The following is a 19022-nucleotide window of genomic DNA, read 5'->3' as shown; positions in this document are numbered from 1 at the left end:
AATTAATTCATTAAATATATTAAACTAAGTTAATTAGAATTATTAATTGATGCATTGATTTTAAAAGGGCAGAAGGAATCATTATGTTCATCTACCTGGTCTGACCTCCTGCACAACAGGGAATATAGAATTTCACCCAGTAATTCCTGCATCAAGCCCATAACTCGTGTCTGAACTAGTTCATATCTTTTAGAAAGCTATCCAGTCTTGTTTTAAAGATTTCAAGTGACGGAGAATCCACCACGTGCCCTGGTAAAGTGTTTCAATTGTTAACTACCCTCGTGGTTAAATATTGCACTTTATTTCCAGTTTGAATTCATCTAACTCCAACTTCCAGACATTGGATCTGGTTACACGTTTTTCTGTTAGACAGAAAAGCCCTTGAGTATCAGACATCATCTTCCTGTATAGGTACTTATGGACCATGAAGTCACCTCTAAACCTTCTCTTTGGCTTGGCTTACATGGTTTTAATTAGACCTGTTAGAAACAGATATAGTTCAAATAGCACAATGCCTTACCATGGATCTCTAGCATGTGTTGATATAAGTGCTTATATCGGTACAGTTTAGTACTCTAAATGTAGCCATTGTTTAGATAAACAGATTGAGCTCTCATTATAAGGCATGTTTTCCAGACCTTGACTCATTCTTGTAGTTCTTCTCTGAACCTTTTCCAATTTTCAGTCACAATTATTTCTGTAGGTGACAGGTTTGGAATTGTCTGGAACCAACATGGTACCCGGAGTCCCTGCTGTCTTATATTTTGTTGCCTATAGGTCTGGGACAGCAATTAGCTGCAATACACTTCCATTGTTTCAGGCTCTCTGCACACTGAGGAAGACATCACTACACTGAATTATACAGCCTTTAAATTTGGAAGGGTATCTTTCCCACCATCAGGGTCAGAAACTTTATTTTTTTTCCAAATGAAAACTTAGATTCTATTGACTCTGTGTAGCCCAGGTGAGCTACATGCAGGACAGATATTGGACACCACTGGACTACAGGAAACTAGGACAAAGGAAATCCTGGAGAAACCCCCAGGAACAGCCACGTTTGTTGACAGTGGTTCTGAGATACAAAAGAATTCATTCCCCAGGCCAGGGTAGGGTTTGGACACTAACTCAGGGTCAGTGTGCTCTGCTGAGTTCAGGTTATGGGCTCAGCCAATTCCCTGTCTCATGATTTTTCCTCTTGCTTTTTAGCTTTGTTAAAACTCATCTTGAGTCTACTGAAGAAATGAGAGACCTGGCAACCGCAAATCTTCATTTCTCAGTCTTTCAATATTTGCAATATCCTGGCTGATATTAATGGGACATTATAATGATGTCCTGAAAAAAAATCTTAGAAAAGGATGAATTTATGTCTATTTTAAAAATTAACAGATTACTAATCCATATTTGAAAACATCCTGCACATTAACAAAACAAACAACAAAAATACAATGTACCTGTCTAGGGTTTTTAATAGGGGGGGGAAAAAAAAGTAACCATAAAGGATTCACTTCCTACAGTGAAGTGTGAAAGTCACTTTTCATATATATTCAGTCTCTAACCTAATTTTCACCTTATTTACACTCTACTGACTTTCATATCATCACTGCCGATTCTCAGTGGTGCAAGTTCAGAAGTGGGTCCTCCTAATGTACTTTACACGTTTGTCCTATAGTACTCAATTTCATTGAGATTTTGTCCTGCACGCAAAAATATGGACACAAAATATATGCACTACATCATATTTAGGGCATGAATCTCTAAAACTTCCTTCCTATGCAGGTGCCATCTGTGGAGTCGAACTGCAATTCAAATCCATCACATTTCTTCGCTCTGGCCTCAGGGTATTCAAATTTGACCCAACACTCCAACCCTACCTCACTGACATGGAGGTGTACGCCATGCTTCCAAGAGAGAATCACATTTGGACTATGACCTCTAGTAGCTAATGACATTTCTAATAAGCTTTTTCAGGGAATCTTCTGCTCTCATTTGCTTGTATAGTCAAAGCAGGATCCTCGCACTCTGAGTTAGCAGGACTGGGCTCTTCCCATACCATCCCCATGTGAGGAATGACTACGGCAGTGAATGGAAGTTCTGCTCACAGAAAGTTCACAGGATCAGGCCTAAATTGGATCTGTGGCCACACACTTTGGCCAACAAGAGATGGAGACTGAAAGAACAGACTCATATCATGGACAAGATGCCCAAGCGGATATGGAGGGTGTATATTAAAAAAAAGAAAAAAAGAAGGCATTGTTTTAGCATCTGAGCTTAGAAGTCTCGTATATGTCTATACATCTGATGCCTTTCATATTGGTTAATCAATCTGACCTCTGAATTAAATTAGTAATTAAATAAATATTCATTGACTACACATGCCAGAGTTTGACCTTACTGCTAGAGTGTTTCAATAAAGTATTTGGGACATATCTGTATATAGAATCTACAATGACTGGCTTTTCTCACTGGTGCCCATACAAGCAGTGGCAGAAAGGTTTCCATCACCTGATGAAACGTCAGCAGAATACATTGCCTGGGAATGGAGCCAAGATCTGTGGCTTTGCAGCAATTGTTACAAAGGATTTTATTTACTCAAAACAATCTGTGACCTGGCAGTGTCTCAAGTAGGCATCTAAAAATTGATGTTACCCAAAAATCACTAGCTCCTTTTGAAGATGTAGGCCTTGAGCCCTAAGCAGTAGGAACAATTCTTTCCATGTACCCTCCTTACAGAATGAAAGCAGTGTTAAAAATCCATCAGTAACGCAACCAGTATTCAACACAGATTTCATACTTTGAGGTACTGACTGACTAACTGCATGAAGCTAAACCGAAAAATAGTATTCATATTGCAGATCTTTCAACACAGGTGCTTCATCGTTTGAAGTAAGTCACAATATGCATTTTTCCCTTTGTGAACTTGTTTCCATCTTCTCCAGTTCAGTGTCTAGTTCTGAAACTTTCTCCTGTGCTATTTCTGTAATGCTCACAAGCTTTCACACTATATAATTTTAAAACAATGGGTTGTTGGGGTTTTTTTTTTTTTTTCTGTTTCCAGCAAAGATTTGTAATTACATTTGGTTATACAATTTTGCCAATAGTTTTTGTTTATCAGCTCAGGACAGCAAAACAAGCAAATCTTATTTACACTGGATGGATGGAAATTGTAAAGTTTAGATCTGAACTTTTAATTAAATCAAAAACAAAGTTTAAACTTTTGACAAGAACGAGGCAGGGTCCTCAGCTACTTAACTGCCTTCTTTGAAATTACTGGTGTGTCACTCCACCAAATTCAGAGACAATGGGTCAAGTTTTGCCCTGACTTATATCCTGAAGTCGATGGGATTTCATAGGGTGTAAGGGCAGAAAATGGTCCTCTGTACCCTCCCATATCATTCAGAGAAGCACTGACTTTCTGTGGTTAGGCTGGAAGACCATTAATTGGGAGAAATCCAATCCCTTTGCCTTTTGCCCTTTTAGTATCTTAAGAGAGTCAGTGTGAAGAGAAATACAGCAGAGTCAAAAACACCAGAGGCTTTTGAATGGATCCTTAAAAATCTTTTTATTTACTTATTTTTTGTTTTATTTTCTCTGGAGTCTGGACCTTGACTATGCTTTGATTAAGAAATTTCAACCTTGATAAAAAAGAATTGACTACCCCTGCTTTAGGACAAGGGAAAGACCACCTGGCTCAACACAAGCAACCTATTTTGGTGTCTCTTAATTCCACCTTCTTGTTTTTTATGACACATTTCAAGCACTTCTTTGTCAAGAAACAAATCTAGGGGACTTGAACTTAGGAGAGATCCATGACCCCAACTGTGCTTCTCATCCTCAGCCAGTGAAGCAGCTCCCCTGTAGCTGGGTAACTTAGAGCAGTTTTGAAGCTGGCCCAGAATCAGGCCATTTCCCCGGCCCCACCTTACTCCTCCTCAGATGTGTTGGTCTGGCTTTGCTCAGGGTTCTTTGGAGCTAGTAAGCTCCAACTTGCCACCCAGTGACCTGCTAACGGTCATCAGAATAGGCGCTGAACTCTGACAGAGGACCCCAGTCCTAGAAACTGATTGGCAGAATGCTGGGCATCCTGATGGGTTTAGAAGCTGTGAGCCAAGCACAGGAACAGGAAGCTGTCCATGCAATTGGGTTCTCCCTGCTTTGGGCTACTTCCCCTGAGATACCAGCACCTACTGCCTGCTTCTGATCTCCTGGTAACCTAACCCTGCCTGCTCCTGACACCTTCCCTTGTTTACCCTCTGGCCTGTCTTGGACTCTGACCTTTTGCTATCGGACCTGGCCTGACGCCTGACTCCTGCTGTGACCACTAGGTCAGATTGCCCATTGCCCAGTCCTGACACCCCTCCTCGTTCACTTCTGTCAGGCCTAGAGACTCTCAGTCTCCACTGTACCACAACTAGTCCCTTCCTCAAATCTATTATATATTTTAAAAGCAACTAATTAGAAATCCATGATGCAACCTTTTGTTTCTTATTCACTGCAAGAAACAACATCTCGCAAGGGAGATATCCAGCTCCTTTCATTTATTGCTTCTGATCTTTTCTCCATTTGTTATGATTTTGCTCTAATTCCAGATTGTAATCCTCTCAGAACACCTTGTAAAGCACCATACATACCCAAGATGCAGTATAAATAACAAACAACTAACACATTCCAAGGACCGTGGAGCAGGAGTAGTCACATATACCCACGAGGTTGACTTTGGGCAACAATGTCCTGGATGTACAAGAAACAAGGTGTACATGCGGGGTATATGTTTATCTCATTGTGGAATTAGTTCAGATACCGGCAAATGGCCAGGACCTATGGACAACATGAAAATACAATTCAGAGTGACTCCTGTATATTAGCTGAGAGATAACTGCTGCACACAAAGAAGGAATAGGATAAACATAGTCTTCTTCTCTGTAGAGTATAGGATTTCCCTTAGTGTCATGTTCTTTAAAATTCAGAGAGGAAAATATTTGTTGCTGTTTTGTTTTTTAATCCAGGTACATTAAGATCAGGACAGTATTTTCATCTCCTGTATTAGGCCCCAATCTTGCACTGAACTCATTGACATCAATTAAACTTCCCACACTAGTAAGCTTAAGCATGTGTGTAAGGGTCTTAATGCCTGGCATCAGCCAGCCTCATTTCTGCCTCCAATCTTTTACTTTGTTGGGGCAGCTGTTAAGATCAGCAAGGATGGTCAGGAGTTGCAGGCTCCAGGATCCAGACTCCAGCAGAGCCCAAATCTGGCAAGGTCTTGAAAAGAGAGAAAGATGTGGTTTGGCTTGGCTGCTAGTGATTCGATGTCTTATATACTATCATGGTATCTCTGTACCACCTCTCATAGGTACTTTTGCCGTAATGGTAGGTTTAATATTCTACATCCCAGCACTCTGGTCAGGGGGACAGATGCTGCTCAAGTCCAGCAAGCAGCTCAGACTCCAGAAAGCCTCTTCGCTCTCCCATTTGGCTGAATACATATTGCTCTTGAATCCAGTACATATGCTTAATCCCTTTTGACTTCAATGGGAGTTTTATACACGTATCCTAGGGCACAGCTTGGCTCTTAATCTGTATCTGACACTCATCTCCACTCTGTTATAGCTGCCTGCACACATCTCTGCTCTCCAAGCTCTCTCTCTTTTTTTTCCCCCTCTTCCTTTTTAATTAAAAGAATTGTTTTAATGCTGCCTTAAGATGTTTAGTCCATATGAAAAAGTTTTATCTGGGAAGCAAGGGAAGTTTGGCATGTTGATAATCTTCCACTCACAAACAGGTGTGATCAAGAAAAAAGTTTCAAGCCGTGAACCAAAAAGGAATGAACCATTCGACTTAGGACAACAGCTGATTTTTGTACCTTGCTTTCCTCAGCCTGAATGCAAAGCCATTAGTTTGAAAACAGCCAGTGCGCTGGTTTAAAAGTTTGCTTTCAGTCCATTGCAAGAGGAGAGAAAGGGAAAATACTTACTGCTATACAAGGTTACTGAGGCAGAGTTAGGGCTATTTCTGTAACAGCCTACAAAACAGCATTTCAGATGCAGTAATGATCCTGAAGTTCTATACTTAAAAGAAGCTACCCAACCCTTCTGTCTGTGCTTGAATAAATGGACAGTTCTTATTTTGGGGAAAATGTAACAGCAACAAATATGGCAAAAAGAAAGTGACTCTGTATCCAGGCCACTGTATAAAACGCTAAAGAAAAAGTAAATCTATACCATTTGGTGCATTTGTGACAGGCCAAATCCTGTTTGCTTTACTTACTTGGCTGGGTTACAGGCGCTACAATGAGATTAGCTGAATGAGGAAAGCAAGCCTGACTTATTTAGTGGCCCATCAACTTTTGTTTCTTAAGAAAATGATTGCTGAGATCAGAAGTTCATCTGAATCAACCCAAGAAGATGCCATCAATTGGCAGAGATTAGCATATAAACAAATTGCAACTTTCAACTTTCATAATACAGTAAAATTACAATAGGTTACTAAAATTATGCCATTACGTTATGAGATAATTTTAGTCTGTGCTAAAGCTCCTACTTACTGAAACAGATATTAACCAAAAATGACTGAACAAAAAAACCACTTATTTCTGTATCAGACACAATATTTGCACTTTTATTTATTTATACTGTATATTGTGACAACTCCCAAAGGTCCCAGTCAGGATCGGGACCCAATTGTCCCAGTTGCTATACACACATGCACACACAGGGAGCGCTGTTATTGCCCAACAATTTAAAAAAAGGTAAGAGGGAAAAGGAGAGAGCATGCCATTAAAAGGTATTTAAGACAACCTGTACTAGCTCTGCTCTTATTAGTGGAATAAAAATAGTACGGTAGCTGAGGTAGCCTGAGCGGCAGCTTGGACTAGCCACCTGACTATGTATTCAGGGGTCCGGGTGGGTACTTACTCGGGGGGAGGGGCTAGCCTGAGCTACCACCCGGGCTACCCTGGCTACCTTACTATTTGTAGTGCACTAGTACCTTCACCAACTCTGGTTAAACTACTATTTTTAGCAGGCTAATAAAAGCAGAGCTGACACAGGTACGTCTGTGTGAACTGGGAATCACGTCTCCCAGCTCAAGTGCAGACATACCCGGAGTTCCACTTCATTCTCTTTTATGTCTGTTCATTATTGGAGCCGTGGTGGGGTAGTTAACAGATGCGTGAGAGTCAGGGAAAGAAAGGAATAGAGGCACTGATGAGGAGGGAGGGAAGAGCACATGGGAGAAGGAAGGATACATAGAGAGAGGTGCATGGAGTACAGGGAATACATATTGTAATACTTAGCATTTGTATCTTTTCATCCTCAAAGTGCTTCCACTCTAGCAAAGCAAATAAGCACTTCAATGGGATTACTCGTGTGCTTGAAATTAAGCACGTGCTTAAATCCTTTGCTGGACTAGGACCTAACTAATACATCTTAACACCTCATCGGGTAGGTACTATCATCCTCATTCTGCAAACAGGGTAGTGGAGCCAAAGTAGTTAAATGATTAAATTGCTACAGACCACCATGAGTCTGTATGTGTTCACTACAGAGTTAATCTAAGTGATCAGCACCCAGGTCTCAAAGCCTGGGGTAGCCTAGCCGGGGTCTGAACAGCCACAATGGAAAGCCATACCCAAGTTACGGTGTCCTCACAGGTGCTGCACTCCCCTGGGTGGGTTGCTAGGATTTCTGGGTGCGTATCCCATGGTTCTGGGTGCTGCAGTAAGCTGAGCAGCATTATTTCCAAGTAAACAGTGGGTGAATGAGTCTGCCCTTCTGATCATAAAGGGGAAACTGTGGGAAGGTACTGGAAGTCTATCAACATTCAAGTGATGTAGCTTACGTCTTCACTGCACGAAAGCAGCATCTGAAGCAGCATACTCCCAGCTGGGCCAGTTAGCCCTGGCGTAAAGCACCACTACACTTAGGGTAGAGGGCTGGGTGAGTGGACAAGAGAAGGGTTTGGGCCAGCATCCAAGCAACAGAAGTGAAGACATACTCTGTAGTGAACGCATACAGTCAGTGTCAGCACTCATGAGTTCCTGGCTCCCCGGCCTCTTCTCAAATCAGGGTTGCATGAAATATTCAGTGAAATTTGAAAGCTTTGCAATTTGTTACGATTTCAATCAGCTGTAGCAGAACACTGAAACGTTGAAGTTTTTTGCTTGAGGGGTCATTTTGCTGGCAGGAGGTTTACATGGGTATTTTGAGGGAGGATTTGCCTCTTAATCCCTCTTTGGAAAAACTTTACTGTTTTCATAATTTTGAATTTCAGAATTTCATATGGGTTAAGATCGATTTTTGAGACTCAATCTATAAAAATCTGAATGTTTGCATTTTGATGTGAACACTCCATTGTGAAAAATCTGGTGGTGGCAAAATTGTCTCTCATCAAAAACTTAAATGTTTGCAATTTCACACAGCCTGACTCAGTTTACTAGGTCATGCCTCTGTTCCTATGAGAACTGTGCTTTTCTTAGTATGCAACTCTAAAACTTCAGCAGGGGAATGGAGGAGGGGAGCTTTGTCAATGAATAGCTTAGACACATCTCTGTGGAGCTCTGAGTTAGAGTGGAGATAGCAACTGCCCTCATTATTACGCATTAAATCAGAAGAGGAGATGAAATGGAAGCCTTGGATTACCGCTGATGAAATCTGCCTGGGGTAAGAGTAAAGATAAGAAGTATTTATTGACCCAACTGTGTCAGCCCAGGCAAAGAAATTATGACAGTTACTTCAACTTTACCTCAGTACCCTTGAGATCCAAGGTTTGGGGTGAATAAGAGAAGATTTATGGATCACTGGCAGCTCTGAAATGAGTGAAAAGAAAATATAGGACATCTTTTAAAACTCAAACTACTTCTACAGGAATAAAGCCAATGCTTAAATGAGTGGAGACCAGGGAAATCTGATTGATGAAGACTGACACCACAGTTTTCTACATTTTCTAAAGCTCTGATCAAAGGAAATAAAACAGCAGATTGGAGAGCTGAATATTTATCTTCAGGTCCAGATTCAGGCAGGAAACATGAGGTTGTTACTAGGATCTCCTCGGATACAAGAAATCCATACTTGAGTTAATTAATTTAATTTGTGGGCTCAACATTAAGGAAAATCCATTTAATTTGAAAGTTTAATAAATTCCCTCAATACTTCAAATCTAAGACAAAAAGGAGGCTCAATACTGTTTATCACATGCAATGGCCAGCACACAGAAAGAGTACTGAGAGCAGCAAGCATGAAGGCAAGAAATGGCAAAATAGCTAAATGGCAAGGTTCAAGAGGTTTTTTTGAGCCAAAAAAGTATCCTTTCAAAAATGGAAATCTAACCCTAGTGAAGGGAATAGAAAGGAGCATCAGCTATGATGGGCAAGCTATGATGACAATTAGGAGGGCCAAGATAGAAATTAAAGAACAAATAGTCAAAGATATAACAACGAACAATGAGAAATCCCTTAAATATATCAGAAGCAGGAAACCTGCAAGAGAATCAGGCAGTCTGCTGGACCACCAGGGAGTGATTCTAGGAATGACAAAACCAGTGAGACCTATTTCACTAGCAAGGAAACCAGCTGAAGCAATAAACTAAATATAGAATTATATAACACCTAGGTGATCCTGACTTGATTTGGACTAATCAGCAGAGTGTCTGCAAAGGAAAACCAGGTCTTCTAGCCTACTAGAATTCTTTGAACATGTCAGCTAAGTAGGGAATAATGGAGAGCAGGTTGATAAAATGTACTTCCCCTTGATAAGATCCCTCACAGGAGGCTATTAAGGAAAATTAAATATCACAAAGGTAGAGAGGTACTTGTAATGTCATGGAACAAAAACTAAGAGGCAGAAAACCACAGAAGAGGAGTAAATAGTCAACTTTCATTGTGGCACAGTATTAACTGTGAGGTGTGCCAAGGTTCTGTGCCAGGACCAGTGATGTTTAACAAGTTCATTCATGATCTGGAAAAGGTTATAGCAGGGAAGTGGCAAATTCTGCACAACTGACATAACATTATTTAAGGTTTCAGAGTAGCAGCCGTGTTAGTCTGTATTCGCAAAAAGAAAAGGAGGACTTGTGTACTCTAAGGTGCCACAAGTACTCCTTTTCTTTTTGATAACATTATTTAAGTTAGTCAGAACTAGAGAAAACTGTGATGAACTCCAGAGGGACTAAATAAAGCCAAGTCAACAGGTAACATGATGGCACATGAAATTCAATATTAATAAATGCAAAGCAATGAACAAATAGAAGGAATAATTTTAACCATTGATACATAATCTACATTAACTAACAACTCCAAATAAGCCACGGGCAGCTCTACTAAAACCACTGCACAGTAAGCAACAGCAGTCAAAAAAAACAAACAAAATGTTACAATGTGTAAGGAATGTAATGAAATATGACAATGGCAGCATGTATATCAGTGGTATACCCTCACTTAGAGCAGTGTTCAGTTCTGGACATGCTATCTCAAAAAAGGATATAGCAGAAATAGGAATTCAGAGACAATTGATGTAAATAATTAGTAATATGGGGGGGAGGAACCTCCATGTGAAGAGAGATTAAATACTTCCAGTCTTTTCAGTTTAGAGAAGAGATGAAAAAGAAGAATCAGCACAGAAAAGACATAACAGACTCTTTTGCTCATCCTTACTCTTAATAAGAGAACATTCTATTAAACTGTAAGGCAGCAAATCTAAAACTAATAAAAAGGAAATACTACTGCTTACCACCCACCCACCCTCTTAATTAGTCTGTGGAACTCATTTACCACAAGACATCATTAAAGCAAAAACCTCAGTAGAACTCAAAAAAACAAAGGGATGTTTATATAGACAATGAGAACAACACAGTTACAGTATATAGGATTAAAACAAAGTTTGGAAAGGCTACAAGCTTCATGCTTCAGGGGTTAAGTCAATTACTAACTGATAGGGATAGAAAAAACTTCCTCTACAGGCAGGTTGTTACATGATTACCCACTTGGGGGTTTTTTTGCTCCTTCCTCTGAAGCACAGGGTACTAGCCACTGACAGAGACAAGATACTGGACTAGATGGACCTGTTGGTCTGATCAAATAAGGCAATTAAAAATGAGGTGATATACAAAAACCAGCATATTCTCCTTTTCTGTGATTATAATCCTGATTGTTATGTGAGCAAAACAGAAAGGAATTTAGAGCAAATAAATAAAGGAAACACTAAAACTAAGCTGCAGATACAGCTCTCTTTACATCAAACCAAAAGTGCTGGCCACTATATATATGCTGCCACATGAACTGCTAAATGAGTAGAAATGAGAGGGCAATAAGGTAATTGAAATGCTGGGTTTATTGCAACACTGTCAAGACTTTGCTCAGGTAAATCTTCAATCAAAACTATTGGATTAAAAAGCTCATGATGCACACTGTTACTACTGTACATGGTTACTGTATGCATATTTGGTTCGGTTTGTCTCACGGCAGTGGGTTGGTTTCATCCCTTCAGATTAGGGATGCACACAGATAGAGCCCTGTGAGATTTTTGTGTTGTAATTTTTTTGTTTTATTTTTAGGAATTTCATGTTGTTTTATCTTTTTTAACGCGGGTGACGTTGGGGGCTGGGTTCTGCCCTGGAGCACAGGATGCCCTGGGGGAGGGGGAGAGGAAGAGGGAAGGGTTGGATCCTGCCCCTGGCAGGGGTGGGAGAACCAGGGGTGGGGAGGGAGTGAGACTTCAGTCACCAGGTTGCAATGCCGCTCACTCAAATTTGGCCCCGCTGCCCCTCCAACATGACAAGGGGATGGCCAGGACACAAGTGAATGGCCCTGTAACCAGGAGCCATCACTGCAGGGTGAGTTTTTGTTTTGTACATCAGTTTGTTTTATTTTGTGTTCTTTCACTTTGGTGACAAACACAAAGCTCTATACCTAGATATGGCATCTTCCTGGGATTTTCTTTTTTTTTTTTTTTTAAAGTAGGCGACTCAGCACAAGCCGGCACCACTTCTGCAACAGAAGTCTGGAGAGATTCATAGATTTTTTAAGGCTAGAAGAGACCCATTAGATCATCTAGTCTGACCTCCTGTCTAATACAGGCCATAGAATTTCACCCAGTTACCTCTGCACTGAAGCGATCGTACTTTAGTCAAGCACACGTTGTCTTCCAGAAAGGCATCCAGTCTTGTTTTGAGGACTTCAAGAGGTGTAGAGTTTACCACTTCCCTCAGTAATTTGTTCCAATGGCTAGATCACCCTCACAGTTAAAAAGGAGATGCAGCTTCTCGGTACCCATTTTTCGATAAAACGAATTACATAGGTTGAGGGCGAGCCCTCTCAACTGGTGTATAGCTCGTAGCCGTGTGTACAGTGGTATGATCGAGGTGGACATAAGTTAGCTACTTGGGAGGGTAAAGGTGAAAAACTGCTCCACAGACCCACCCCAAAATACTATGGCCAGCTCCATGTATTTCTTGTGGATGCCTCTCAAACAAAAGGAGGTGTTTTATAAGACATACTGAAGATTAACAAATCGGCAGGAAACTATACAAAGACTGCCAGAACATGAAGAGATTGTGTTTATAGATGTATTTCTGTAAAATGATAGAACTGCATGATGCTTGCAAAAATAAATAAAATCTGCTACTAAAAAAACTAGCAATATTCATTGTACAGTGGGAGGTAATATTTCTGCACGTTTAAGTACTGAATAAGTAATAATACGTTGCACTTATATAGCATCTATCTTTGGAGGATCTCAAAGCACTCTTATAAGACAGTGAGAAAATAAGTTATAATAGGTCAGCCATAATATATGGCATGTTCTCTATTCATACATTATGTTCTAGATTATCTCTTTGGAAGAAACAAAACTGAGGACACAGGAAAAATTAAAATATACAGGCAAATTTTTTACTTCAAACTGAGAAACATTTCATTTCAGTGAAAAGAAAGGTACTGTAATCTATTCACCATTGAAAAGCAATATAAATAAAAACACACATATAGAAAGATTCTTGAAGGTTTTTATTAAATGATTGCAGTCTGTCAGGATCTCTTGGAGTAATACAACCTACATTTATTAGAGGAGAATTTTACACCTAAATACATTTTAAGTGGGTTTTCTTTCCCTTCTGAGGAGGGAAGAATGAAGTAAGTTAGATAGAACCTGCCAGTAAATGTGTATATAGTGGATTTAACCAATTCAGTATTTATACTAATATCCATGGTATGTATCAGTGTCCAAATATGACTGTATCCAAAAGACACCAATGTATCAACAATGGACACCTTTAAAAATACAAAATCAAATTACCCACTTAAGGCGGCAAAACAAATTTCTCCCCAAAAGAAAAAAAAAGTTTTAAAGAGACTATTTGAAGCATGATATAGCTGCATATAATGAGTGCCCTATGGGGAAAAAAAGTTTTTAAAATTCTATTGTCTTTCTTATGAGCAATACAAAACAAAAGTCTTCCAAGTCACCAAAGACACAGAAGACAATTTGGTCTTTGATTGTGATTCCCATTCCTGAGACAAGCCATAGTGCTTTAATAAATAAAGGAGATGGTGAAGCAGAAGGAATCAACAGTATTATACAGTGGGATGGGGAAACAGTGGAAGCCACATTGCTTTGAGACACTTACAACCAGACTGAACTCCTGCACTGCTTGGGGGGAAGGGAATTAGGGTCTAGAAATAGATGACCTCTTCCTTCCAGCTCTGTTCTGATTACATGAAATCTATGTTCTCTGCTCCTAAGAGTCATGATAGCCAAACTGCCCTGGAAAAACCTACAGCAATCTGGCCAGCTCCCCCTGTTAGAGGAAGATCTTTACATGATCAGGAAGGATCTACACTGAAATCTTTCAAGGGTACACTTTCTCTGCTCCCCTGAAGCGCTTTTACAATCTTACATGCTGGTTTGCAGGCCAGAGGGCAAGGGAAGATGAGCCTGGGCAGAAGCTGGAGTGTGCTACCCAAACAACCTCAGCGTTGGAGATTCCCGGCTCTGTGCTGCTGCACTATTTTCAAACCCGCCTGCAGCCTTTTATAACCACGGACATAATCTGTCCCACGGATTTAAAGTAATGACAGTCAAACCTGCCAAAGATGTCACCACCCACTAGTATTATCCATCCGGGGAAGGACAAGGAGGCGCAGCGCTGCTTAACCTCCTCCCCCTGTGCAGGAATCCCCCCGTTCCCTCCAAAGGGCAGCAAATTACACCAGTCCTTGAAAGACAGACAGCTCACCCAAAATCGCCCACGGGAAATCCACCCCCAAACTCGGCGGGGAGGGGGGGGGCTGAGGGGGTCCCCTCCCCCTGCACAAACACCGAGCCGAGCAAGTGCAGCGCGAGTGAGAGCAACTGTGTTACCCTGGGGAGGGGCTGTCTGGGAGTGAGGATGGGGAGGATCCAGGGGACCCCCGCCCCATTATTCTTGCCCGGCTCCAATCGCCCCAGCCCAGACATCCAGCGCTCCCCCCCGGCCACACTTCGCCGGGAGCCTCAGCAACCCGGCCAGTCACCCGCCTTCATAAAACCACAGGCCAATGAATGAGCCGCGTGGGTCCGGCAGCACGTCTGCCCCCACCCCCGAGCCCACAGCCTCCGCCCTGCCCTCGGGGCTCCCCTCCCGCGCCGCGAGCCAGGTGCGTGTCCGGGGGCGGGGAACGAAGCTCGCAGCCCGGCCTGCCCGGGCAAGGCAAGGGGCCGCCCCGGCGATACGCGCGCAGCCAGGTGGGCGGCACCCGCCGGCCACGGCCATGGCAGCGGGGCGCCGCCGCGAGGGGGGGGGGGCCGGGGACACGCGGCCCCTGGGAAACACACGCCTGGCCACCGGGCGGGGGGGCTACCCGAGCAGCCGGCCCGCCCCCGGGGCTCCCGGCCGGGGAGAGGCGGCGCTGCAGCCGGGCGCACGGGTTCTCCCCCCGGCCGCCCGTGGGAGGACCGGACGCCAGGTGGGACGCTCCTGCCATGTCGATCAGCCGCCCCCGAGCGGCTTCCCCAAACCAGCCGGCTGCTGCTGGGTCCCGCTGGGCGGGTCCGTCGCCTCCCCCCGGCCCCGGCCGCCCTCACCTCATCTTCCCCGCAGTTCAGGGGACTCGCTCGGTGCGTCCCCGGGGAAGTTGGCCTGCGAGTCCGGCTCGGCGAGCTGCGGCCGGGTGATTAATGTCGGACCCCCCCGAACGCGGTGAACGCCAGGGAGGCGCGGAGGCTGCCGCATCGGCTGCACGAAGCGGGGCTGGGGCTCCCTGCTGCTCCGGGGCTGCTCTCACCCCGCGGCCCTTGCCATCGCATCTTCCGGCGTCGAGGGCGCTAGCTGTGGAGCTGGTCCTCGGCGGCTGACAGCTGTTCCCGGGGCCCTGCCATCTTCCCCGCTCCCTGGGCGCGTGAGAGAGAGGAACCAAACACAAAGCCGGCGGAGCTCTGCTGCCCACTGCTGCCGACAAACACTTCCGCCAGCCTGCAACCAGCCCCACTCCTGCCGCCGCCGCCGCCGCCGGGAGCTCGGCTTTTCCCACGGCAGCCAGCCCACTGCATGCGCCACCCGCGGACCCAGGCACACACGCAGGTAACGCGCGCAGTCCTGCACCCGGGAGACATGCACACACTCGTGCGGTGTTTATGCACCTCCCACATAATGCAGAGACTACAGTGCCCGCGGAGCACCTGCACAGACATGCATACAAGCACAGCGCACACACACCATCCATAAACACACACATCGGACGATACTGAGCACAGCATATGCACCCCCAGAACAAACAGCAATCTATACCTACAAGCAGTACTGCATAGGCACACCTAGCGCGCACCCCCACTGCTATAGAAATAATACATCCTAATAATGCTGTGTACATTTTACACGGGTTCTGGGGCTTTATGCACTCATTGGGCAGTGATGCCTTGCTGGTAATTGCTATTTTCAGTTTTCATTCAGGTGCTCAGAGGTTAATAAGGCACCTTGTGAACAAACAGTTAGTATGAGTTAGTAAGGGCCTGTGGACCAGTTTTTTAATAGATAGGAAACCATTAGAAATGACCAATGGTCCTATTTATTTGCTCCAAAGTAAACTTTACATTCACACACATTTTTCATAAATATGATTAACTTTATTTGGTAACGCTTGGAAAGTGAGAATTATCTTCTCTTGATTGTTTACATACATCTGGCCCGGAGAGTCCAAAGAAGGCACAACACATTTACTTGCACGAAGAAACAGAAGAGTCTGTCAGAAAGCAGGCGTGATACTCAAGGTGTCCCATCAATTACCTCCCAGTAACCCCATCAGAGGGGATTTGGATGAGTTTATGCAGGTGAATGTAATAAGCTTATCTAGAAATGATGAGGAAAAAAATAAAACCTATTTTCTTTGGCTTTTCTGTGAGAACCCTTCAAACCAGCCCATGTGCCATATGGCAGATTGCCCTTGTTCGCTTGTATTTTATTAACCTATGGAGTTTTATAGCAATTTTAATTGCATCTGAACTATGAATAAAAGTGAGAATGTTGATTTTTATTTTTAAATAAAATCATTTCTTAAAACTAAAGTCTATGATGACAAATTACAGTATGAAATGGGGGGAGGGGAGAGAGAAAAAGATCAGGGGACAGAATGTGTAAATATGGTTAAGATCTAAAACCAGAGTAGGCAAGAAAATCTGATGTAAGCCTGCAACAAAGCATTTATTCAGATAGCTTAGGCCTCAGCTTCACAATACACAGGGTCACTGAATGCATCCGCTGAAGTGAGCTGTAGCTCACGAAAGCTTATGCTCAAATACATTTGTTAGTCTCTAAGGTGCCACAAGTACTCCTTTTCTTTTAGATATTATACAGAATTGTTGTGGCTCTTTATAAATAGAGTATGCTACAGAAGATGCCTCCATAGTAAAAAAAAGGGAGAGGGCATTTCATGTATTGCCATAAATGCACAACCTACCCTTTAGACTTCTCAGGCTGTAGACTACAAATTAGCATCTTGCATTACAAGTCAAATCCTGGTCCCACTGGAAACCACAAAGCTTCTCTCTTGACTGCACTGGTCCTAGCATTTGATCATAATGACATCACCCCTCAGCTGTCTTCACTTAGATCCACCACATGCAGAGTACCTTTTTCAAGGGGTTCAATCTTGTATTTTGGGCCCAGCCTACATGAAAGGGCTTGGTGCAGGGTTTTCTCTTAGAAGCCCTGTGGATTGGATGGAATCTACTCTCATAAGTGCAGAGCACCAGCGACCCTTTCCACCACTGCTACTCTATCCTTAGAGTGCAGAATTAGCCATTCACCTGCTCCTTCTCTGGAATGGGAGTGTCAGTGAAAAACTGCATGCAGTCCTTCTGGGCAAACCCTCCATTGCCTGAGATGTCACATCAATAGCTGGTCAGATGGTGATCACTGAGCTGTTCCCATCAGAGAGACAATGTCACTTTGGAAACTACACTTGGCTGTAGGAAGTGTCCTATGAAGAGATTTTTGCTACTTGATTTGCCCATCTTCTCATAATTTTCTCCTGAAGAATGTTTACTCCACACCACCCCTGAAGTGGCTAAGGTGGCTCAGAAGGGTCCAATCAATCTTATAGGCTTCACCTGGGGGAGAGTCAGGCTTGAATGATAAGCACTAATTGAAGACAAAGCCCTGTTGGGTAGGAGTTGGGTGGGCTTGTAAAAAGCCAGCAAGTTAGAGCAGTTGGGGGCTAAGTATGCCCTACAGTTGACAATGCTGATGTAATCCAAGGCCCCGAGAGGAAGAATGAAATGACTCTATTTAGAATTCTAAGAGGGCATTGTGGATTAAATAGTAATTTATTTCTGATTAACATAGATGGATTATGTCTAACAGTTAAGGTCCAGAAAATGATAAATCATATCCTTTGGGATTGCAAAGGCTATACCTGTGAAAGGAGAGGTTTATATTGGAAACTCAGAATAACAAAACTTTCTTTGCAACTTCTAACAAGAATACAAGGAAAATGGGGTCCAATTTAAAAAAAACAAACAAACAACCCCCTTCTGTATTTCTTTAAGAATACTGGGGAAGGTGTGAGACTCTAAGTCATGACAAAGGTACAAGATACAATTCATGGCGGTCATAGGCTGAGGAAGCAAGTCTGCTACACCACCAAACTGAAGAAGAAGGGGGCTGCAGGCAGAGAGTCTGCAGTCACTCTCTGGGCACAGAGAGGTGGGTAGGAGGAAACCCGGGGGGAGGGAAGCCCTGGGATCCTAGTCCTGCAGAAAGGGTTTATCCAGAGGAGTTGCAGGGAAGAAAGTCTGTGGAAATCAGTGTAGTAAGAAGCCCAGGGAAAGAGCTTTGAGTGTTGAGAATGTGTAGACCTTGGCTGCTGCTGACAAAGTCCCTGGGCTCGAACCCAGAGTAGAGGGTGGACCTTGGTTTCCCTACCAGCCACTGGGAAAGTGGCACAGCCCACCACTTACAGAAGACTGCCTGAGATGGCATGTGGGCAAGTTGGCCAGTATGACTTGGCTACCCCAGAAGGGGAATCTGCATAGGATCTGGCCAGAGGGCCAAGCCAGGAAGCACTGTGACTCCTAGTGAGCAAGTGGGGTTGTGGCAGAGCTAATCCCCAGAGACAGCCACAAAGGGTGTCCCAGCAGTGAGTAAACCCTGTGACATGAAGCTTCCATGCTTTCCTGAGGTTCATACTCTTGTACAAAGCCTGATGCTATTCAGAGATGTCGGATTTTCCCATCACCTGGATTTATGTACTTCCTCTGAAGGATTTTGCCAAAGTGTGTAGGACATTCCTTCATTAAAGTACCTCTTCAGAAGAACTTCTTACAGCAAGGAGTTGGCTTAGCGTATGCTGGGAAGATGTGGCAGTGCCCCAAGTCATTTTAATATCTTTCTTTCTAAGAGATGGTCTACTGAAGGGCAAAGTTTGACTCTAAACTTCCCCAAAGCTGAGGGAGGATATAAAGTGTAGGGTTTTTGCTTTGGCTCATTGTAGAGAGTGGGATAGCCACGAAGTTTAGATGCAAAGTCATCTCCAAGCTTCCCCCAAATGCAATAGTGTTTAG

General features: G+C 43.3%; 1 protein-coding gene across 1 annotated transcript in view; it reads right to left on the bottom strand.

Annotated features, from left to right (window-relative positions):
- EVL (Enah/Vasp-like) overlaps nt 1-15547 on the bottom strand; it is a 219820-nt gene extending 204273 nt beyond the window's left edge. Inside the window, exon 1 of the mRNA XM_073349640.2 lies at nt 15051-15547. Within this exon, the coding sequence (XP_073205741.1) occupies nt 15051-15055 (5 nt within the window). The 5' untranslated portion in view covers nt 15056-15547. The remainder of the gene's footprint in view (nt 1-15050) is intronic.
- Between the last annotated feature and the right edge of the window lie 3475 nt (nt 15548-19022).

This window comes from Lepidochelys kempii, chromosome 6 (genome assembly GCF_965140285.1).
Source record: "Lepidochelys kempii isolate rLepKem1 chromosome 6, rLepKem1.hap1, whole genome shotgun sequence".
Lineage (NCBI taxonomy): Eukaryota > Metazoa > Chordata > Testudines > Cheloniidae > Lepidochelys > Lepidochelys kempii.
This window is presented reverse-complemented; position numbering and strand designations above follow the sequence as displayed.